Here is a 25,280-nt window from a genome sequence, read left to right as displayed (position 1 = left end):
GCATTATTCGTTTATTATGTGATCAAGTTTTTAACTCTGAACCTTCATCAAACAGGAATTAAGCAGACTTAACAATTTAAAGCTTTTTGTGCAGAACAATCTCTGAACATTGTGCAAAAGGGAAGAAGCTGACTGTGTAGTGGCCTATGGCCATGGAGGGATACCAGATGAAGAGGTATTCAGATTAGGACATTACCCAGATCGTCTTTTCAGTCTACAAACCTTTTTCTGGTTTTGGTGTGTGTAAAAAAATTAGCTAATATACCACTAACCTAATGTTAGTAGGATGTGAAGAGGAAAAACAAAATTTGAGTCCAAAATCCAAAGGTATCCATTCACGTGCAACGAAAAACAGTAACAAATGATTGGTGTTGATCGCCTGACTAACAATTCAACTCTTCCTCAAAACAAATAAATAATAATATGATGTTCTGTTCATTTTTTTTTTTTTTAAACTGTAACTTCCTCTGTGCCGCGTTCAAAGAGACAATACTAAGAAAACAAAAGTGAGGGTGATGAAATATAGGATTTTGAAAAAATGTACTCTACAATATATTCAAGTGATAAAGGCACAGGTAGAAAGTATTACCGCATACCTTAAAGCAGAGACTCATGAGGTTGGGACCTTCTGGCATTCTCTTGTTAGTACAACCATAACTAAGATTCAAAGCACATGCTGAACTACAGCATGTGATCAGAGGAGGGATCCCCAAACATATCTGCTACAGCAGCACATACAGGCTAACCGCATACAAGCTCGTGTGAAGTTTGTAATGGTGCAGTTGTCCTCCTAAGCTGTCAGATTTCACGTTTAATAGCACAGTTCCCAGCAAGCTCTAACAGAAGAGTTTGCCTTTATCTCAAAAACGTAAAGACTCGCTGATCTCAGTTCACATGTCGTTTCTTGAGGGAAACATAAAGCATAAAGTTTACGCTGCACTATTCTGGTTTGTACATTTGTCGCCCTCTCATCAGACCTGCTCGTCTCCGACCTGCTGATGTGCGCTGCGTTATTAAAAGAAAGTGAGCTGCGTCTTCGGTTTTTGCATAATCTTTCACTCCCATCGGCACATTTCTGCGGTTGCAAGCTCACACCAACTTGCCCCGTTAATAAATATGTTCAAAATGCGACACTTTTCCTGCAGAAAAAAACTAAACAAAAAACCCAAACTTGTTCCTGATTAATGGACACCACAAGAAAGCTACAAATATGAATGAGCTAGAACCTCTCACTTCTGATTTTTTTTTAAATGAGTGGCATCAATGAGTTCAAATCCATTTTAGACACAACTTTAACCAATCAGAGCAATGACATGTGTGACGTAGAGCTGAACGGGAAACGGCAAAGAAGGCAGTGATTGTTGAAGAACTGCCACGTTGCATAAACAGTTATGACTGGCCTGCATGAATAAGGGTGAGTGGAAAAGTCTGGCTGAATGGGAGGGGATGGAATGCACTGAAATGTGAGCTCTCATATTTGTGTGGTTACCTAATTCTGCCTAATTCTCTGATGGTTAATAAATAAAAAAAAAAAAAAATCTCCCTGGAGGAGTGAACCTGTCTGGCCTAGAATCAGTAAGCCTATTCAAACAAGCCTTAACGTCGCCTTAAAATCTGCCCTGGCTTCAGTCCCACAGAGCGACTCGGTGTTTCTCAGTTGTACTTCCATTTAAATGCAGCTATTAAAAGGACTTTGATCTTCCTGCTGACTGCTCAAACATACTTTTGTACTCTATGGAAATATTTCCTCAGGTTATGATGCAAGATAACAAAAAAAAAAAAAAAAAAGCAAGCACATTTATCTCAGCAAGGCCTCACTCCATGACAGATAGGATTCTTAAGAATGTGTACATTCACCAATTCAAAGAATTGCAAACAAAAAGACCTGACTCAGATCCCCCTGCTGCACACCTGTATAGGCTGTTGTCACCACAAACACCTTGTTCTAGAAGATGATTCACTGGCAACACCTTAACAGCGTCTCAGCCTCTAAGACACAAACTGCCTATTGTGAAGCCACAGAACAGGTTTCTCATATAAAAGGGAGGACTCTAATGCAGCACAGAAAAGCATTCAAAAAGCACGTACACATGATGCACACACCTTCTTATTCATGGGCTATTCTTTCTTTTTCTTTTTACCATTTTCTAAACACCTAAATACAGCAAAACTACCAAATGCCAAAAGCAGATTAAAAAAAAAAAAAAAAAAGTGTAAACAAGTCAAAAGTGTCCCGTTTGCCTCAATGACATCTCTGAAAGGTTAAAGTTCCAGCAGCACGTGCCCAACACATCTAGACTTTTAGTCATCATAAAACATTACACACACATTTTAAACAGGACAGGTATGGAGCAGGAAAAACATAAAACAACCAAAAATATGTAAATACACATAGAAATTTTTTATTTTATTTGTAGCATTATTTTTATTTATTAAAATTAAATGTAATTTTTTTTTTACTCAATTAAAACAAATTATTTACATTTCGGTTGAATTTTTTTTTCTTTTTTTTTCCCCTTTGTTTTTCCCCCAACTCTATACCAATCTTATTTTAAATGTCTGGAAAATGTTTGATGACGAGTCAGACGAAGTCACCAGCCAACCCACTCAAATAACAACTTATGCTATCTGCACTTTGAAGCCGGTAAAGGCATGGAAGACACGGTCACAAAGCTAGGCAGTCACATGTAGATCCAAATGGACCCTCACCCTCACTAATGACAAATAACGTCACTTATACCCAAGCAGACCTGAGCATAGTCGAAGATGTGTGAAGTATAATAAGACATGTTGGGCAGACGGTCCCAGACCTTTAGATTCAGATACTGGGATGAAACTAGCTCATAGGCCGCCTGGTAAAGGAACACCGAAAATTCCCACTGCTGGAGAGATTAAATAAATTCATTAGACTTCCCTCCCCGAGAAATAACCAAATCACAGCCCCTCATATTAAAGGCCACATCCACATTTCTTCAAGCAGCATCAACTGTTGGGACAAGACTCTATGACCAGATCCTGCATACAAACAATCTGTGAGGAAAAAGCTTTCTGCTGCTGGAAGTTTTCAGATTTCTGATCATGTTGGAGCAGGCATTGGTGTGCATACAGGAAAACACAGTCCATGCAGAGTTGTTTGTGTCTACTATCATAAAGGGGAAATCACAAAAACATGTATAAAAGCCTGCCTTCAGCTTAAGCCCTGCAGTGAAGAAAAAGTCATAAGGTACAAAGAACCTAATAGAGGAGTTTAAAACAACAAAAACACAACTTTGCCACTGCAGACACTGTTTGTGCTTTTCTTTAATTTCTTGATCTTTGGCATTTTCTTTTTTTGTGTGACTCTTGTTATTTGCAGCAACCCCAGGGCTTCCCTTCTCGTGGGTAGCCTCTGCATTGATCAAAATCCCATAATCGTTCTCTCTATGCAGATGAAAACTCCCAAAAACAACTTTTTGTTTTCCCAGCAGGCTCTGTGAGGGCACAGTGATCATTTTTCCACACTTTACTAAACTATGTCTGAGCGCATGATCAAATCCAAGACTAACTTTACGAATAGCTCATAAATATCATCATCATGATCTTCAGCCTCATCTTGCTCTTCTCCCATATTTTCCCTGCAGGATGATTTCCCTCCCCCTTTTTTCCTAGTTGCAATAGAACAACATTTACAGGCTAAATGAAAGCAGATATTCATGTTTCATGAAGTGGTGATCATTCAAAGTTTTATTTAAAAAGTTCCTGAAAATGTTTAACAAGAAAAGAGACTTTAATTTGGTTAACATTTGTTTTCATTTTAGGTTTGAAGGATATTTTGGTACCCTGAAAACATGACATGTTCTTGTCTTTTGTATGAAATACATTTTACTGATGATTGAATTTCAACTGGATTTTTCCACTCAGTGTGGGAACAAAGTCACTGCATCTGGTTTGGTATAAGTCAGAACGGTGTGAACGCAACTCTAAAGGACTGAGCTCATAACACATAACAGATATTTTGCTTTGCTTACATAATTTGATGTGTCAATAAATAAGTTTGATGGCTTTAATTTTGATTCTACAATTTAAAAAAAAAAAAAAAGAGACAAAAATAAACACATTAAAAACTCCTCACTGCTTCCGTATGTTGCAGAGCATCACATTACCAGTGACAACCAATCAGTAAAGACACTTCATGAGAGTCACAGGTCTATCCTCGCTCCTGTGTGTTTACTGTGCACTACCATTCATCCATGCAGTCTGACTCGTGTGTATGAAGACACACAAAATGATAATACTGATAAACACAAAGTCAGTACACTGAATTCATTTTCAAGATTAAAAGCAATCAACTTGCTTACACACAGCAATAACACACACACGCGCACAAAATAAATACGGTTTCAAAGGTTTTAAAGTGACAGCTACTTACCCTATTCTGGAAAAAGGATGCGTGAAAATGTGCTGTTGTTGCTGATATTGATATCAAACTAATTTCTTCAGAGCTAGGGTTATGTAAATAAACTTTTTCCATTTTTGGCATTCCAACGGGCCTGGAAGGAAGAAGAGAAGGCTTGGTTAGAGTATATAACAATATATGTAAAATGGAGCCATAACTCACATCTCCAGCTTTCCATTTTTATATTCTTGGACTGTATTACAATAGCTTTGCATGATTCATAGCTCAAATTAATAGTTTTTGCATTATCCTGGGCTTCGTGCCTCTGTGTAAACATATTAGCATATTAGGGATATCCCCTCTCACTGAGATAATACAGATCAAAGAGATCCAAGACAGGAAAATTTGGACTACATATGCTGACCCCAATGTTTGCAACCCTGGCCATGTTTAATATGAGCATCCACCATGACGCATTCAAAGAAGAAACCGAGCAGCACCGATAAACATGCCATGAAAATTAAAGGTTTATGAGCTTGGGGAACCGACTGGTTTAGACTGTCTTACGTTAACAGATACTTCAGAGATTTTTGGACATTAACCTACAGGTGTAACTTTCCTGTGGGGACAGGATTTGACATTCAAAAGAGTGACTATCTCTGCATTGTTAACCCAACACCCCAAGCTCATCATAAACTCTTTGATTTCCAGCCTCAGAGTGAACCTGCGGTTTCTGTTATATCAGTATGCTATGAAAATCAACTCGCAGATACACGGAACTCGGCGTGTTTATGATTCTCGTTACTGAGTGAAATAAAATTGAGGGAAGTTAGTTTTCAAATTCTGCTAAAAATATTTTGTCTGCTGGTTAAATCTGAAATAATCCCCTGAATGCTCTTTGACACAAAAAATGTGTTAAATACATTTTAAAAAGTCATCATTCTAAAGTCGAGCCACCATCATCACAAGCTCGGTGACACAACTTTTATGCCCTTAAAACAATCACAGCTGATAAGCAAATTGTTTACTAAGAAAGTGGGACAGGCGAAGATGGGCCGCGACAGCCGGGTGTCTGAGTGCGAGTGACCCCCGCTCCTCCGAGCGCTCCTGAACCTGCACCCTGGTCGTGTAAAATTTAGCCACGCTGGGTGGGTGTGCCTGACTGGAATGTGACATATTAAGTCCAGCGTAGGTGAAGCTTGGGTCTGTAAGAGCTAAAGCATATGTGGTTTGTAAAATGAATTCCACAGATTGCTCAAATATTTTCTTAGAATTTATTGTAGACATGCAGGTGCACTCTGAGTGGAGGTGCACTGCAGAATGACTAATACCTAAGAGCTGTATGAGTACAGCTAATACTGGTTAATATTATGATCAGTTATTTAACATGTTTACTCTCAGACCCACAGAAACAAACAGTAAATTTATTAAACTTTTTAAAAAAGAGGAGAAGAAGAAACTGGTCTTTTTATCTTTCGAACGATTGAATGGGGTCAGCTCTATATTTCCATGTACGGTTATAGCTTCTTTTTTTTGGGGGGGGGGGGGTTGTTTACCATGAATTTGTCAACTTCTCCTACAACCTTTGATATGTATGTTTAATTATACTTGAGCTTTTTTGATTGTATGTTTCTTTATAGACTACACTGGGATGTTTTGCAGTGAATCGTGACATTTCCTGTGGCAGATGTCTTGATTTCAGGAGTTGGAAAAAGTACGTTTCTGTATAAAATATGACTGAACAATGAAACAGTTTGGTTATCTGAGTGAGAATTAAGTTAATTTCCTTGAACTATGATCATATTTCAACTCCGTAAACTCCATAAATATGTAAACGTGGCGTTAATCAAAACTTCCACAGCCTGGTGGGGACTAACGTTTTAGTGAAGGATGTGGTAAAAAGCAAAAAAAGACTTTGGCACGATACTGGTTTTATCTTTTAAAAATTGCCGTAAGGCAAATTGAAGTCTGATCCAATATTCACTCAAGTGCAAGTTCAAACAGGACCACACAAACAATGTGAGAATCAAAGCGTAAATCACACCACTCCAAAGAGAAAGAGACTCACTGTTCATGAAAATCCAACATTGGAGGTTCAAATCGTATAGGTCGACAGTTCCCACGGTGTGTGGACGTGCTGCGAGAGACAGGAAGGTGTGACAGCAGCAGAAAAATCAAAATAGGAAAAACAGCCTCCATGTTGGTGTGCATTTCAAACAACTGAGAGGTCAAAAACATGAGCGCACGGTCAGTCTTCAGACTTTTTTTGTGAGTGCGTTAACCAGCAGTGTGACCACTCCCATTGGCAGAGCATGATTTCCATATGTAAAGTCTCCATGAAAATCTAAAGATTCACAGGAAAGGCAAAAAAAAAAACCAAAAAAAAAAACCCCCAACAACAACAAAAAAAACCACCTCTCTCTTTGTGTCACCCTTGGTGTGTATCACTCCCCTTATAATAACAACTAGTTTTGAGAATCGGGTAAAACTGGCCCCGTCGCGCAGCTCGCCAAACCTGTTTGACAGCAGGTGTATCTTAACAAGAGAGAAGCCCGTCCCTAAATACAGGCAACTCGTCTTTTTGGCCTTTATGCAAATCGCATGAAAAGAAAAATTCATCAGCAATGCAGACGTGGCACTCAGCGGAGCCTCGGGTAAAATATGTAATGTCACCGCCTTTACAAACACCACAACAAACAAGTGAAAATGTTTCATTGTGATTTTTCAAGAATCTCTCACAGGTAACTGCTCTAACACTACCTGGCAACTTACAGGAGATCAGTTTCACCTTTTTACTACCCAGACAAAGGAATCAGCAGTGAGGAGACACGATGAGCTTCCCGCAGCACACAGCAACGTGGCGGCCCTGCCTATCGCTTCTGCCATCGATGAAACAACTACTGACAAATTTCATGACATTAAGGAATCAAATGGGTCCTGGCTGTGAATCCTGTCACTGGGCTCAGCGCTAATGTGCTGAATGCCAGCATGTAACTGGAGCAGCCTGAGGAGGTCACAGTTAGGACTGGGGCTGCTGGCCACAGATCTCCATATGTGCAGTGACAAGTTAACATCAGCATGGCCAAAGACGTCACCGCCAGTTTTTTAAAGATTCTGTTGGTTTCATGGTACATCACATTATCATTAAAATCATTTGTGCAGGGGAGTCACGTGGGACCGCCGAAGAAGATGGCCGCACACTAGAGGCGCTCCTAAAGCCTGTTGATTAATGTTCTGAATGTGGAAACATACACTCCAGCTGTAGTCGTAAATTGGACACCCTTTGTGGACTTTGAAGCTTTTCAAGGATTACCGTCTTTGGAAAATGGCAGGTAACAACAAAGCAAACTTTTTTAAGGGAGCTACCACGAGGAAGAAGCAAGCTAGCATTAGCCTCGCTCCGGAACCACCCGAAAGTGCATCTGCATCTGAGGCCGCCTCTCCAGTAGTTGAGGACGGTATAGGGAGCGAGAGCAAAAAAGACATTTTTGAAGAAATTAAGAAGATGAACGCTACTCTTCAGGTCGTAGCAAAAGATGTCACCACTATTAAAGAGGCCACTAAAGAATTGAAAGATTCGGTGGAAGATATAAAAGTGAGGTTAGGGGAGGCGGAACAACGTATATCAGACATGGAAGATGCCAGCGTGCTTACCGAGGCAAAAGTGGACAAATTCCAGAAGAGGATGGACGCGTTGTGGTCGCGAGTGGAGGACCTTGAAAACCGTAGCAGGAGGAATAATGTACGGATCATTGGACTCAAAGAAGGGGTGGAGACACCCGGGAACGTGGACAAATACGTGATGGAGATACTGGCCAAAGCATTTGAGCTTTCTGGAAGTGAATTTGAAATTGAACGTGCCCACCGTTCCCCGGTGCCAATGCCGGAACCTAACGAGCCTCCCAGGGTGATACATGTCCGCTTTCTACGTTCATCTGCTAGGGAGAAAGTGCTTCGGGTGGCCAGAGAGAGGCGTGGAGTCGATTGGCAAGGCTCCAAGCTATCCTTTTTTGAAGATGTTACAAAGGAGCTGGCGGAGAAGAGGAAGGCATTCAACCCGGTGAAGAGGCGTCTTCGGGAGCTACAAGTGAAGCATAGGCTGATGTATCCTGCAACGCTCGTTTTCACGTGGAACGGACAAAAGAAAGCATTCAAAGACGGAAAAGAGGCCGAGAAATTTCTGCAGGAGTCGACTTAGAGGAATGCGGGACATGATGTAACAGATCGGAGTAGTGTATGTGGATTTTGAAATAAGGTAACAAACAAACAATGGGCACAATGGGGCTGTGGCGGTGGTGCTGCTGTCAGATGATTAGCGTGTCTCACGGACCACGAGCAGTTTGGGGTCTCAAGCTAAAGTTAGTTAGGCTTGGGTAGGAGGGGAGGGAGGGGGCGCTTAGCAACGTTGTTCAGAGTTGCTATGCAAAGAAGGGTTTTGGTTTTGTTCAGGTTTGTTTGTTTTTTTTGTTTGTTTTTAATGACGGCTAGTTTGATAAGACCAGATGGGTTTTGTAATATTGAGTGCCTATGCATATATTTGTGTTGTGTTGTAAAGCGCACAAGGTGTGCCTTACCCCATTTCTGTTAGAAAGCGATGAACAGGTATACTAAAATAATATCGTGGAACATAAACGGATGTGGGGACCCAATCAAGAGGAGGAAGGTTCTAACATACTTAAAATCTAAAAATGCAGATATAGCGTTTATTCAGGAATCCCACATTGCGGGGGAAGAAGAGGCGAAAAAATTTAAACGAGACTGGGTGGGCTCCGTTTTTCATAGTTCATATTCGAGTAAACGAAATGGTGTATTGATCCTTGTTAATAAGAAATTAAGCTTCGTGTTGCTGAAGAAGTATAATGATGACGAAGGACGCATTATATGCTTGGAGGCCTTAATTAATGGGGTTCGAACAGTTTTGTGCAATATTTATGCACCTAATAAGGAAGAGCCAGTTTTTTTTCACAAAATTAATAAGATAATAGGGGATCATGTGGGGCAGGTGATATTGGCTGGGGATTTCAACCAGGTGATGGATGGGATAATTGATAAGAGTAATCCCAGGGGTACGTCTACACCCAGGGACAGAGAGACTGTTCATTTACTGACAGAGGATCTTTGCTTAACGGACATTTGGAGGTTAGTTAATCCCAGTTCAAGGGAATACACGTTTTACTCCAACTGTCATAAAACATATTCGAGGATAGATTTCGCCTTAATATCAAAGTCTCTGGTCGAGTCAGTCGTAGACTGTGAGATTGGTGCCATTGCTATTAGTGATCATGCCACAGTAGAGTTGCAAATTGACTTGAACACGGATAGAACGAAGAGGGGCCGCTGGAGGCTTAACACGATGTTGTTGCAGAACAAGAGTTTCAGTGAGGAGTTAACAAAGGATCTCAAAATTTTTTTCGAAATCAATATGGGTTCCACAGACAAAGTAGCCACAGTTTGGGAAGCGTCTAAAGCATATATAAGAGGAAAGATGATTGCATACGCATCAAAAGTTAAGAAAAGTGATCTAGAACGGGTAGAAACCTTGGATAAAGAAATACGGGAGTTGGAGAAGGACTTACCGAGTCAATATTCAAATTATAAATATCAGACTATATGTAAATTAAAATGCCAGTTGAATGACATTTATAACAAAAAGGCGGAATATGCCTTATTTAGGCTCAAAACAAAATTTTATGAAGGTGGCGAAAAGAGTGGAAGACTATTGGCAAGACAACTGAAGCAGCAAGATAATTTGAATAATATATCTATGATTAAGAAGGACGGCCAAGTGATAACCTCATCGAAGGAAATAAACTCCGTTTTCCAATCATTTTATCAAGATTTGTATACGTCTGCTGGTGTGCTTGATGAAGGGGAGGTGGAGACATTTTTTTCAGGTCTACAATTACCTACTCTCTCTGGGGAACAGAAAACGAGACTGGATGAGCCTATAACGGAAGAAGAGGTCAGGGCTGCGATCTTATTAATGAAGAATGGGAAATCGCCAGGCTTGGATGGCTTCCCGATTGAGTATTATAAGAAATATATCGATATTTTAGCCCCAGTCCTGCATAAAGTTTACCTTGAGGCATTGGAGATAGGTTCCTTGCCGAGTACGTTTAATGAAGCACTGATCTCCCTTATTCCTAAAAAGGATAGGGATCTGTCGGACCCAGCAAATTACCGGCCTGTAAGCCTTTTGGGCGTTGATTGCAAAATTTTGACAAAGGTTTTGGCCTCCCGCCTGGATCAAATATTACCAGATATCATTAATGGTGACCAGGTTGGCTTTATTAAAAATAGGTCCTCAGGTGATAACATTAGAAGACTTCTTCATCTCATGCACAGAAGCGAATCTAATCTAACCCCGGTTGCGGCCTTCTCGCTAGATGCTGAGAAGGCCTTTGATCGGGTGGAATGGGGCTTCCTTATGACGACCCTCGCAAGGTTCGGGTTTGGGCCTGGGTTTTGTAATTGGGTCAAAACTGTATATGCAAGTCCAAGGGCAGCGGTTTTGACAAATGGATTGGTGTCAGGGTTTTTTCATCTTACTCGCAGGACCCGACAGGGGTGCCCTTTGTCCCTGTTGCTTTTTACAATATTTCTGGAACCGCTGGCCTTGGCTATTCGAGCAAACAGGGGTGTCAGAGGTGTTCATGCAGGGGGTATGGAACACAAGTTGTTTCTATATGCTGATGACATCTTAGCAGTATTGACGGATCCCATGCAGTCTCTACCAGCGCTACTCACGTGTGTTGAGTCATTTTCAGGGTTGTCAGGTTATAAGATAAACTGGGACAAGTCAGAGGGCATGCCATTGTCAGCATCATGTCATTCTGCGTTACTCCATTCAATTTTAAGTACTCACCTTCAGGTATGAAGTATTTAGGAATATTATTAAAACCCGACTTGGAGGATATTATGCTTTCAAATGTGGAACCTCTCCTCCTAAAGATAAAAACAAATCTGGATAAATGGGGTAAATTGAATTTTACACTATGGGGTAAAATTAATGTGATTAAAATGATGGTGGTCCCACAGTTCAATTATGTTTCCATGATGTTACCTGTACGGATTCCTTTGCACATATTTGGTCAAATTGAGAAGTTAATCAAAGATTTTTTGTGGAATAACAAGAAGCCGAGAGTGAATATAAAGAAAATGTGGGCCTCTAAAGACATTGGAGGAATGGCCCTCCCAAATGTGAAGTTGTATAATTTAGCTTTTGAATTGTCAAGACTGGCCAAATACTGGACAGGATCGGGCTCTGAGCTGAGCTGGATGAAGATCGAACAGGAACTAGCGAGCCCCTTCACACCTTTGGATGTTCTCTCGCAGGGCGCGGCAACTAATGGACAAGACTCTCATGATAACCCAGTGCTCAGGTATTCCAAAGCTGTCTGGGTGGAGGTGCACAAGTTGTGTGGAGCATCTCATCTAAGACAACCTTATGCCTCGCTATGGAACAATATTGCTGTAAGGATTGGGCGGAAAACTGTGTTCTGGAAGGAATGGCTTGTCAAAGGCATACGCAGGATAAGTGATCTTTACTCAGGGGGAGTGTTTATGTCATTTGCTGAAATAACCCGAAAATACAGTTTGACAAGAGAAAATAATTTTTGGAAATATTTACAAATAAGGGATTGTGTTACCAAAGGAAAATTTGCTCAAAGCTCGAATATGGTTGTGGAGTTTTTAGAATTGTCCAGTACAGCACATAGGGCGGCGGTTTTCTACAAACTGTTTAACAATCCAAAAAAAGAGATATGTGAAAACTTGAGGGTTATATGGCAGAGGGATCTGGGTTGTGCAATTTCTAAAGAAGACTGGCGCAGAATTTTGTCATTCTCTGATAAATATATAAGAGAGGCCAGGGGTAAATTTACTCAGTATAAATTAATACACAGGTGGTACTTCACTCCATCCAAACTTTATAGAATGGGAATTAGTCCCAGTAATGTATGCTGGAAATGTAGTTCAGATCCAGGGACATTTATACATGCTATTTGGGAATGTGGGAAAGTTTATCCCTTTTGGCAAAAAGTATTGGACAAAATAGGAAGGTGGATTGGTTTGATGATACCCCTGTCACCAAGACTGTGCTTATTAGGGGATCGGTCAGTATTACCTGGGGTTTCAAAATATGACTTTGTGGTTATAAAGGTGGGGGTGATCGCAGCGGCTCGAGTTATTCTCAGTGTATGGAAGGAACCGTCTCCTCCAGAATATAATAGGTGGAAAGAAACTATGCTGAAAATGGTGTCGTATGAAAAGCTCTTGGCTAGGATTAATGATGATAGGGAGGGTTTTGACGAATCGTGGGGACGTGTTTTTGGCTGAGATGGTTGGAACTTATTTGGTCAGGGCAATTATCTTTAGTCATGTTGTACGCTTGCTGCACTGTTTGTTTGTGTAGGCACTCAGTAAGGGAATGACTTAAAGATTTGAGTTAACTGATTTGAGGTTTGTTTGTTTTTTTTTTAATTTTTTTAATTTTTTTTTAATTTTTTTTATTATTATTATTATTATTATTATATTTTTTATATATATATTTTTTTTCTGTTGTTGTTTGTTGGTTGTTTTGTTTGTTTTTGTGTTGTGAAATGTTAAAAACAAATAAAGACTTCAATTATAAAAAAAAAATCATTTGTGCATTTGTGGGTGTTTTTCTGTCAGGAGAGCGTGTATTTTATTATTTTTTTAAAGTAAGGTCATCATAATAAAACAAACTAAACACAACTAAAATACTAAATATTATCCTCTCTGGCTCTTAAATACGGACCTTAAGAAGCTGCCAGGGGCTTGGCTGTGATCAAGAAATCCATCATCTTTCCGTCACCAGGCTTCGCTTACTCTAACAGTGGCTAATCTTAATCTCGCTAAGTGGTCACAAAGGTGGTTATCAACTGCATAAGTCAACACCAGGTTTCCTAATGTGGCGATAAGCACGTTCGCATGAAAGACGTGGTGTTCTGACGGATCAGTGGGTACCTGTTGATCTCTTCTCTCAAACACAAGCTGCTCCAGAGCAGAACAGGGGTCCAGCACAAGTTACAGTGGTTATTTACACCAGTAAGAAGTGAACCACATTCACAACAGTGAAAGCACCTACTCCTGCTTACTACACCAGACCTCTGGCGTTCTGTAGTTCTGTTGTACCACTTTCTGTTTTCAGTTGGCGTTTCATTTCCTGTGACTTCTGTGCTCCCTGGTTACTGTTAGTTGGTGTTTTAGTATTAGTTGTTTATCTTTTGGTTACTTCCTGTTTTACTTTGTAAGCTCAGTCTCACCGGTGTCTCATTCCCGTTTTACTTCCTTTTTTTTCTTGCTGGATTCCCTCCCTTATGTTTCCTTGTGTTCTATTGCTGGGTTTCCCCTTTTTTTTTTTCTCTCTCTGACTAAGTCAGTTTTTTTGCCTTCACTGAATAAAGACTCCTTTTGTTTCTTACCTGCCTGCCTCTGCATTGCCACACCAAATATACAACACCACTGTAGCTGTTTGTTCACCAGTACAGAGGTTTATCTGGCAAATACATATCGCAAACAGACAGGTTTGAAACCACACACACACACACACAGAAAAAAAAAAAGGGGAAGTTTAACATCTAAAAAGGACTGGAACACACACACTGACCTCAAACATAACTGTCTAGGGAGTGGTCACGCCATGCCCCTAAAGATAACCTTTGTATGGTTTACATGCTGTCTGAGCTGTATGCTGGACCCTGATAAAACATCCATCTGAAAGGTATGCGAGCCCTCTGTGACGCTTCAGAACCGCTATACAGGAACATGATGCAACCAACTGACTTTTTACACACTTCCTGTAATGAAAATAGTCCTTACTTGTTTGAGCACTTCTGCCTGTTGTTGTGCCAAAGCTGGGATAAAAAAGAGCCTGAAGCAAATAATAACTTCCTCAAAAAAAAAAAAAAAACACTTCAGTCACATTCGACTGCATGAAAGAATCCTGCCTGCTTCTAACAGCTGCTGCAGGCTATAAAACCAATGTCACTGTGGACTCGACTCATCCTAGAACATGTGGCCAGAAAAGCGCTCAGGGTGACACAGACAGAGAGGTTTCTCTGATGATCAGTGGCACAGATATTTGCCCTTTTTCCCCACAATCTAATTTTTTTGTATAATTTTACCCCCTAAATGATCTTAACATGCTGTCACAGCAGCCGCATTGAAGCAGTAAAACTTGTTTTGCTTTAACACAATACACTTTGCGTTTGCTTGTTGTCCAGGCAAGTTAATGTAGAAGCACACGGTTTAAAAATACAAATACAACATTTTATTGAATTCATGCTAGTATAAAAAAAGGGAGGATTTCTCATACCTTTGTTGATGATATAAACTAAAATCGATGTCAGACTCTCCCTGCAAGCACAACACAAACATACAGTAAGAATTAATCACAATATCAAAAACCAGGGGATTAATTTGGTAGTTGAGCAGGGCTTTAGCCTCTTCTTGCTCTGTGAAGGTCCGTTACAATACCATTTTAATGGCCTTACCTGTAAAAGGCTGCCCTCGCCAAAATGTAGAACTTCTAGTATTGTGTCTGACTGAATGAATGCTGCAAAGAGAAAAATAGGAAGATCAGAGAGAAACACATTTTTACACTACATAAAAGAAAGCTAAAAGGGGTAAATGTTCAATAAACAAAATCATAGCATACTGATGTGTGTGAGCTGCTGATTGGGTTACCAAAACCAACTAACGCTTCATTTGCATGGCAAAGCACCTTTTTGAAATCCCTGAAAAGGTACAGACTGATTTATGGACTGGAGATGGCAGCAGCTGCTGATTGCTGTCGAATTTAACGAAATAAAAACCAACTTCAACTTCAATCTTGTGTACTGAACTAGAGACAAGAGAAAGTTCAGCCTCCAGATCTGTGCTCCTTTTCTGCTCCATGTGCGGTGAAAGAAGGATCTAATCCAAAGCTACTTTCACCAGAAGAAATTCCGGCTAGGTGATGAGCCTGATCTCAAATATACCGTAGTAGAAAAGCAGCTCATTCATTAGCTAAGAGATCAGATCAAAACCGGATTTTTGAGTTGGTGTGAAAGTGATCTGGTTGCAGTTTTTAACTGATTTTAAATGTGCTTTTCAGCTCTGAAATTTGAAAACTTTCATTAAGTATATAAAAAAAAAAAAAAACGTAGAAAAAGGAAACAAAACAAATCAAAAAATACAAAACATCTGAATTAAGAGTGTAGAGAGGGAACAGCCTCACCCCAGTCTCCAGCTAAAATGTGCTTCAATACTGCATTTAACTGACCAACCCAATAAACCCAGCCATCTTATTTTACTTTCTTAGTTTGATTCTAAACTCCAATTTTCATTCAGATTTCATTAAACTAAAACATTCTTTCACACTTTTTTTGTGTTTAAGTTTAGTTTGAGTTAGGTGTACAGGTTTTGCCACCAATAGTCTCGGGAAGAGGGGTGTACCGGGGGACAGTGCCAAAGTATGTGGTACAACCAATGTGTTCCAGTTGTGTTAGTCAGCCACGGAGAGAGCGAAGCTCTAACATTCAAAGAGCTAAAGAGCTGAGCGTTAAAAATAATGCCATGTCCACTGCAGCCACCAGTTTTGTTTTTGTTTTCTTTAACGTTTTTTTCTGTGCTTCTCCCACTCTGGTGAACTTCACTGTTAGTCTCGTCTCTGATCTGGCACATTCATCAACCAATCAGCATATGAACGATGCGCAGCGCCACACACATTGAGCAATATGTAGTTGGGATTTTGGAGGACTACACCAGAGCATTTTTCTCCAAAGGCTCTCTGTAAAACATAAAAAAAAAAAAAAAAAAAAAAAAAAAACGTGCGCAAACAGACACAACTGCGGGAGCAAAACCTGAGCATAACCCAGGTCTCAATCACTGCTGTGAACACAGAGCAACTCTGCACGTCTGTTTCAGGGTGTTATATAAATGCCAGGGTGGGGTTAAGTGAAGTGAATCCTCAGCAACCACCATTATCGACATGATTTTAAAAGGCCGGATGTCCCTTCCATCATCTGCAGAGCTTTAAATTTTGCCTTAAACTTAACAGATCTCACAAGTTGTGCTACTAGATCGACCTTTTTCTGTGTTCACAGCTCACTGTCGGCAAGCGTAATTGTTACGTTCAACTAACTGCTACGTTTAATAACACCCTGCAAGCTACAATGTAGGTTTTAAATTCAAATATCTGAGCAGAATCAGGGGATCTAAGCAGTTAAGAAACATTTCACAACTTCATTGAGCCGATGAGACACAGCCAACATCAGGCTGAGCAGAGGTGTGAAAAAGCTACACTTCCTGCTGTACATCACGAAAAAAAGCTAACAAATAATGAAAGTCTCAAGCTCTGAATACACGTCTGCACAAAATTAAACCGAATCACTCAGATGTCCTGCATCCTTTAAGTCCTAAATAAAAAATGTTAAGCTCAATCCCATCTCTACAGCAGAGTAAAACCAACCTCAGCTCAGTATGCCGTGCTCACTGTCTGTTAAAATTATATGTCTTTACAGTGGCTTGAAAAAGGGGTGGATGTCGCCATTTGACTGGCAGGAATAGCACCGGCAACACCTCTGTGGGTGTTTCATTATACAGTGTCACCAGTCTGTGGTCCACAAGGATGATGTGGCATTGGTAGAGATGCAAGACTCCATGGCATCAGATTTTTACATGAAACTCCACCACTTTAGTTCTCGGCGTCCTAAGCTTACGAGTTTGTCAGGAGCTCTTGAAATCATCTCAGAATGGACACCCGGAGAAACAAGCAGTGAAACTGGTACGAGAGTGAACAGTACTTTGCAGGCAGACATGCTGATGTTTCCACGTAGAGGACGCCAGTCTTTAACAAAAAAACAAAACAAAAACACAACAACACTTCTAAGCCATTTATGTAAATCTACATGCAAATTCTGTCTTATTTGCTGCACAGTGACATTGACGTGTCTGTCATAGCCACTGCCTCACCACCTCCAGATTACAGACAGATCAATGTCTGAATCGAGTAGATCGGTTAGATAAGAGAACATGAAAGCGAGAAGCTGTCGAGTATATTTTTTTTTCCCCTCTCTCAACTTTCTTACCTAAAACAGTCACGATAGAAAGATAACTTCTTAGCGTTTAACTTTAGCTACAAAGCTCTCGTTGTTTTTCTTGTGTTGTTATTCAATCGTGTCCGTTTCTCTCGCCCTAGGAGCTCAAACTCGCCGCTGTTTAGTTCAGCTCCAGCTAAGGTGAACAAAGGGTCAGGATTAGATCCATCCACACCAAAACAGCCTATTCAGCCTCATGGATGGTGTACAAAGTATGAAAAAAACTGCAGTAAAGACAGCAATTACTCAAACCTTTCAACAAAATGCATTTCTATCTTTGGTTTGGAGATGCCAGCTTTATTCCAGAGGAAAGAAAATCATTCCTCAAGGTCATATTGTAGCTCACCTGATTGAGCAGGTGACTCATTTTCCAGAAGCTATTGCAAGGGCTGGGGTTCAAGTCCCTGCATGGCGTTACCCACTACTCTCCCTGCTTTCCTGTCTCTACTGATGTGTCATGCAAAAAATTATCCTTAAAAATCATAATTCCTAGATCTACACCGGGCGTTTGAATCAGAAAGGTAAAATTTCACAGCCACTTCATCTGTGGAACAAACAAAAATGATCTAAAGGTAGTAAAACTCAAAGGTTTCTGTGGATGACCCTGGGGAAGGACCATTTAAACCTATCCAGAGCTTAACTGTCTAAAAGATGATGCTAAATAATCATGAATACTAAACAAAGGGTAAAATTATTACATCGTGAAGTTTGTTTTTGATGCAACGCTCTCACTTTTGCTCCTGTTATAAATCAAATCACACCCTTTTCCCCTCCCTAAAAATTAGGGCTGCCACAAACGATTATTTTGATAGTCGACTAGTCACCGATTATTTATGCGATTAGTCGACTAATCAGATCATCATCCACTGGACATAAAACTACAGCTTATTGCACCAGCAGCATCTGCTCTTATATAACTATCATTAGCTTACAGCTTTAAGCTTTTAAGGTGCTAACTAAAAATAAAGACAAGATGATAGTTTATTCAATTTTAATGAAATTTGCAGATTGTTTCGGTAAAGTTTAATAAACTCCTTGCTATCTAAAATATAACAGGACACCGGAGTATATTCTCCAGCATCTCACACTTCTGATAATCAGCTGTCTGCTTGAGGTTTATTCAGCTGTGTAAAAACTATAACTTTAATCTCAGCCAAACCGATTTACTCAGGAACAAATAAAATACAAAAAAAAAAGCCAAACAACAACATTTTTAATTTATCTAAGTGACTCATATATATTTAACCTGAGTCGCGAAAGACGGCGGTGGGTTTGAAAACAATTTGCCGGGAGTCCGGTGTTCTCACGGCGCTAGTGACCTAGCCCCCGGCTAGCTATCCAGCTAGTGGGTAACAGACGTCTCCGAAAACGTCGGAGCGCTTTTGAAAATATGTGGTGTCCTGATAAACTGAGCCGATATTTGAGGTTTACACAGCTACATTCTCGCCTGAAAATATGTTAAACGTTTATTTTGTGACCCAGAAAGAATAATAAGAGTAATATTAAAACTAACTAGCTACCGCCATTGTTGGAAACTAAGCTGGGCCGCGCTACGAATTCTGGGACACAGCTGCTTCTTCTTCTTCGGGGTTTAACGGCAGCTGGCATCCTTGTACATGCTGTGCTGCCATCTTCTGTTTCAGTCCGTTATTACACTCTTAAATCCTGCTATTATTCCTGCGTCTTTTGCGATCTTACAAAGCTTCAAACGACACGTCGACTATTAAATCAGTCGTCGACGATTTTGATAGTCGACGTAATCGTGACTAGTCGACAAATCGTGGCAGCCCTACTAAAAATGCAAACTCACTGTTGAGTTCAGCTGAATAAAAGAGAGCGTTCAGTCAACAAGGTCGATGCAGAGGAAGTAAAACTCAACATTTCCTCTGTGAGGATTAATGAAATGGTCGCCTTTGTCTCTGGATCACTCATAGTCTTCAAATCCCGTACAGGCTCTAACTCCCAGCTGGACGACCCCGAACCCATCGCCACCCTCCGTTTTTCCTCTTCTTCTTCTTCTGTTGAATTATGTTTAAAGTTTGAGGAAATACTCGGTAAAAACTTGCATGATACTTATCAAATTAATGAATAATCATAATGAAAAAAAAATTCGATTACAATATCTACCGAAATTGAGATTCTAATATTGTCACGATCGAGCAGGCTTACTCCAATTTTAAAAAATGTGATTGTGAGTCAGTTTGACCACAATAATGTTGTAGTGAACCTCTGATATGCGAACAGCCTAAATTTAATCAGCTGACTCAGTTTGCACTGTTGGTAAAAAGCATGACAAGATGAAGTCAGACTCTAAGAGTTGCTAAATAACTCGTGAATTCATTCAAGTGCATTACTGGAGTGTGAGGCATTATCACAGATCTATAGGAACATTTCAGGCAGCAAAAAAATAATTAAATGTTAGTTAGAAATTCATTTTAGTTGAACTACAACTTGTTGGTGAACAAATCCATTATTCCCCAGAGTTTGTAGTCACAAATCAAAATCACAACATCAACTAAAAAAAAAATGGTGGATTATATTTGTTAATGTGATTGTAACTGTGATTCTGAATCATTTTAACCAAAATAATGTTGTTACAGGGCGAGCCCAAATCCAGTGCCAAGTGTGAAAACTGCAGTGAAGTCATTGAATAAGCAAAACAGCAACACAAATTATCTGTAAAATGTTTCACACGGGAAAACTTTTAGTATTTCTAGATTTCTCGATCTAGACGAGCTGATTGAATTACAAAGACGTTAAGTACTTGTATTATTTATTTATAAAGAGTGCAATATACTGTAATATACAGAGGATGACTCGTGAATTTGGACAGAGATACAAAGCTCAAATTGTCCCCGGGGAAAACGGGTGTAAAAGTACACCCGTTTTCTCAATACATCATCCATGAACTACAAAAATAATAATATAACAAGTATCTACCAGTTTTTAAAATAAGTGGTGTCTTTCGTTTGGGCTGTTTTTCATAAAGCCTGAATATTAACATTACGCAATGTTTTTTTTCTTGCTTGGTCCATGAACCACTGTGAGTCTGACACCTCTGCTCTGAGAGTTGCTCAACAAGTAACACAATCACCTGAGTGCACTTCTTGTGAGGTCCAGGTTCATGTGGACTAATTCACGGGCGCGTTTCAGGGCTAGCTCGGACCACCTTGGCCCTGGATGACAGCTGTGTGCCAGTCATAGTGACCTGACACGATCAGAAGATCGATAACAAGCGGCTGGAGCCCAATCAAACAAACAGTCGAGGCTTTTCCTCACTGAGCCCGGTATGAGGAAGTACTGCTGGGCAGCTTGTCCCCTACAACTCCCCTCTGTCTGTGCTTCAAGCTCACCCAGAGGCTCCTCTGAGCCAGCTCTAGGGCTAGCCGAGGCTGTAAACCCTGTCATATCTCACAGGTAAATTATTAGCCCAACTAAGCCATATAAGGAAAGAATGACAACATGCTACAGACGAAGCTAACGTCCAGAGTAAGGCCAAATACATTTGGCTAACTAACGGCAGTTCTTTGTCAGTTTAAACACAGCCTGCTCTCTGTTAGCGTTTAATAATAATTCAGCACTGCTGGGTCGCTGTTAGCACCGAGCTGGTGTAAAGTCGGCCCGCAAAGGTAGCGCTAACCACAGCGCACACACTTGGTGAGATGTCTGCGGAAGTTAGCTCCTGCTAAAGCTAAGTTCCAAACCTTGTTTATTCGCCCGCGTCGTGTGAATAAAAGCAATAAATAAGATCCTCAGGAGCCCCACGCAGGCAGCTCTCCGTCTCCTCCTCTGGCGACAGCTCTGGGCTCCGGCTTCAGTCGCCATGCTGCACGTCTTTCTGTTACGATAACAAACGAGCAAGTGTGCGGACATGCCCGTGTAAACCTCTGCTGCCTCTGTCAATCATAGCCGTGAAGAAAAAAAAAACTCCCGAGAGCAGCGGCGGCGGCTAACTACCAACAGGACGTCGGCCTCTCTCTGCTCCCGCTTCCTCTTCCGCTCCATGCGACGCGTCACCGGCTGCCACGGACAGCAAGCGGTCATTAAACAACCTTATCACCGGGATCAAAGCCCAGCGGAGACCCTTCAGACAACACAAATTAAACGCTAGAACAGAATGACACCGTAAACTTATAAAACTAACTACACTTAAATTGAAAAACGAGGAATATTTGGTAACAGAATCTGTCATTTTTGGAATATATACTTTAAAGCTTCATTCATTCATTCATTCATTCATTCATTCATACTAGACAGGTTAGTCACTTTAACTGCCTCAATCAGAACATAACATGCAAACTCCACAAAGAAAGGACCAATGGTGACCTGAGCACCACCACAGCTCTCATTCTTCTCACTTTGGTCATATTTTACATCTTGTTTGTGCAGAATATATATTTCTAATATAAAACTGTCTCGAATTTTGGTCTTTATATATAGGGTGAGACAGAAGTGCTCAAAGCAAAGAGAATGCTCCTCCAGAACATGCTGTCAGCTGCAGAATCCCTCAGTGTCCACTTAGACCCAGACCCAGATAAGTGGAAAAGGATGGATGGACTATAGTTGAAAATGAGATTGCTGCATATAGTCCTTCAACTTTTTTTTAAAATGTAAATAAAAATCCAATTATTCTTGTGTTTACAAAGGAAATGAAAATAGTAATAATAGTAAACGCTGTCAGTCCTGTGTGTGTTTAAGTCGACTTTCTGTCATTCTCCTGCATTTTTGTCCTCTTTGTTAAAAAACGTATGATTCTGAGGTTTTCCTTTGATCTTTCTTAACCACTTGAAATAAAGTTTATTGGAAAAAAAGAGACTTTTAATTGCCGTTTATGTGCTGTAATCATTTAAATTATAAAAAGAAAAACTGGGTGCTGAAGTTTTTCAGCTCTTGCTTGTAGACATGGACTGTGGACACGGATTGTCCTTAGCAGGAGTCCTTCAACATGCACAGCATACGATCTCTCTGCAAGAGGAACAAGAATATAATGTGATGTATAAAGGTGAAAATAATTCCTTAGTTACTCTGGCTTCTGGGGTTTCTCTATTAAATGGTTCCAGTTTGCATCTATGACTTGGGTGCAGTAATAAAATGTGTTCCTAAGCTGTAATGTTTTCATTACAGAATTATTATTTTTATTTCAGTGCTACAAAAGACCAAAGTCACTTGTGTCAGACAAGTGTTTTAGACAAATGACATCTCCCCTAATTCTTTGCCATTTACATCAAGGAATTATTTCTAAGGCAAGTAATTTCTGAGCTTTACTATTTTTTGCTTAAAGCGAAACACCTCAACCGATGTCACAAACAACGCCAGTGTGTACACACTGAACTATGCTCGTACATGTGCTGTGATCTTCCTTTGGTCCAAATATTTTCACTAAAGCAGAAAAGCAGCAGTGAACACCCTCCAAATACCGGCTCCACCGAATTTACTTATATAGAAAAAACATTGCCTATAGATAAATGTAACTATGGAGTACAGAGGTTACTGATTGACAGAGAGTGCTGACAGGTACTCAGTGAATCTTTTAGAGGTAAAAATGGAGATAACACGAGGTCGTGGAGCCTGAAGACTGCTGCTGCTGACACAAACCTGCTCTGCTTGGTGCTCTTTAACCCTCTGATGTCCGTGGATCAGTGTTTACTTTCACTTCACGCCTTGTCTAAGGGTGTAAACAAATGTTTCCTTGAACTGTAAAGTGTGACTTTCATCACTGATGTTGTTCTAACGAAACATAAGAGAGTCTCTTGTACTGAAAAAAGCAGAGCAAGAGCTTTTACAGGACAGTGACTATCTGCAAAACTTATAGTAAGATAACACAAAGATTGGACTTGTTTCATAACAAGGACAAAGGTTGGTGATTTACTGCTGGCTGCAAAGCTTCTTGTTATCGTCAGTAATTTTACCCAGGGGATAAACTGTATTACTCATTTACACTATATGTACATCAAGTATTGATATGATGCAAGCACAAATCTGTGAAACACAGATTTTTTTTAAGTTAGTTAGTGTTTGTATAGGTTTATTTGATTTATTATCAAGCAGTCTTTGTATATTTTTAAACCCGGTAAAAAAATTCAATAAAGTAATCAACAGTGTGTCTACAATTTGTTAATTTTTTAATATAAATGTGAGGTTCTAGAAGCCTGTCTCAATGATGAATAAAGAAGTTATGATGCAATTAGATGTTTTACTTGCTTGTGAAACATAAAAGAGGAATTTCTCCATGTTTTCCAGGCATTTCTGTAATATCTGAACTAGAACTACAAGTCACTAAATGAGATCAGTTCCATTGTTAGTGAAACAGAGCAGCTGACATCTATATTGAGGTAATAGTGCTGTGTCACTGACAAATAACCATCTACATGTGTCACCATGTGATGTGTGCCGATCCAAATGTCAGATGCCTGAAACAGAATATTCCTAGGAACGATGCAATTTAGTATCTGATAATCAAATCCAAAAACAGCAAAGTCGAAGAGATAAAACACAATCCAAAACAATAAGAAGCCACAAAAAAATAAAAAAATAAAAATTCCAAAGTGGAACACGGGACTATATATACACAGTGGACTGATTACCCAAGAGAGGAAAAAAGTAAAACTAAAAAAGGACACAACAGAAGTCTGACCTTCAAAGTAAAACAACCAAAGGATAGAGAGCAACACTAACAGATACCTCCTCTCTCATTTCCTAGATTGCACACCGTGGACTTCTTGCCAACTCATCTTAAGCTTGATTTAGCCTTCTGCAGGAAATTCCTTTTATCCCTACACCGCAATCCTTTAATGTGATGTCAGTAAAGAGTCATTTGGCACATTTGTGATCTCTGATTTCAGATCTAACAGTGCTGATGACATTTTTTCTATTTAGGGTCACTTTGAATTAAATTCACAGCAGAGTGCAATGTGACAATATGTCACCTATTTTAATCACACTGAAACAGAGAAGCGCAGAAAGTTGGTTCATCTTACAGAACTGAAACAACATTTGAATAACAAAAGACTGCTGCTTAGTTGAGTCCTCCTTCTGCCTTGGCTTGTATATTCCAGCTTTCATACATTGTAGATAGAGAGAGGACAGAGAAATATCACCCTGAGAGAGATAACACAAATGAAAAACCAAAAACTGAAGGTCAGCATTATAGGGAAGATAATGAAATCGCAACAAAAACATCAACCGAGTTAAAAAACAAAAAAACAAAAGCAAACCTCCAACCAGTGAATGATGCAACAGTCTGCCACATTTACAATATATATAAATATTTGTTTATGAGTGCATGATGTTTCAAACTGTTATCCTTGATCTTCAGGGGCTTTAAAGCAACTTTGCCCATGTCATGTCTTTAGCACATCCAGAGGTAAAATTGTATGGAGTCATGGAATCACTCAGGTTTTAGATACATCATCCCGTTTAAAGCATGAACGTCTGTCCCAGGCAGCTCAGTCTCTGGGCAATGTTTACTTTTAAGGTAACTGTATTGCATTTTGTATATTAATTTCATTTTCTTCTGCCTTTTTAAACATACTTTCACAAGTTTGTAGTTCAGTAAATGTCAGATAAGGGTAGCAACACTCACATTAACTTTGACTATGCAAACATTATGTAGGAGTAGGTAATGGATAGTAGGTGCTGATTTATAAATAACTAGACATGAAAAGCTTGAGCTTATAATATAAGTTATACTACAGTATGTTTCTAACTAACTAGGCAGCTCATTCGATCTCTCTTCACAATACTTTCTTTAAAAATGTAACATGTTTCGGAATCAACGTGTTAAATGTGGTCAGTACAAACAT

At 39.8% G+C, this 25,280-nt stretch overlaps 1 protein-coding gene across 3 annotated transcripts in view; it reads right to left on the bottom strand.

Annotated features, from left to right (window-relative positions):
* The window catches only part of tmem131 (transmembrane protein 131), a 40,793-nt gene extending 19,292 nt beyond the window's left edge, over nucleotides 1-21,501 (bottom strand). The window contains exons 1-5 of one of the 3 annotated variants that reach the window (XM_076880597.1): nucleotides 21,183-21,501; nucleotides 14,893-14,954; nucleotides 14,715-14,755; nucleotides 6,444-6,512; nucleotides 4,409-4,529 (exon numbers count right to left, since the gene is read on the bottom strand). In XM_076880597.1, the coding sequence (XP_076736712.1) occupies nucleotides 4,409-4,529; nucleotides 6,444-6,512; nucleotides 14,715-14,755; nucleotides 14,893-14,954; nucleotides 21,183-21,351 (462 nt within the window). In that variant the 5' untranslated portion in view covers nucleotides 21,352-21,501. The remainder of the gene's footprint in view (nucleotides 1-4,408; nucleotides 4,530-6,443; nucleotides 6,513-14,714; nucleotides 14,756-14,892; nucleotides 14,955-21,182) is intronic. The other 2 variants (XM_004552818.4, XM_012919515.4) reach the window with 2 other exon arrangements.
* Between the last annotated feature and the right edge of the window lie 3,779 nt (nucleotides 21,502-25,280).

The sequence above is a fragment of the Maylandia zebra genome, linkage group LG23 (genome assembly GCF_041146795.1).
Source record: "Maylandia zebra isolate NMK-2024a linkage group LG23, Mzebra_GT3a, whole genome shotgun sequence".
Lineage (NCBI taxonomy): Eukaryota > Metazoa > Chordata > Actinopteri > Cichliformes > Cichlidae > Maylandia > Maylandia zebra.
Note: the sequence above shows the minus strand (reverse complement) of the source record. Positions and strands in the feature narration are given on the sequence as shown.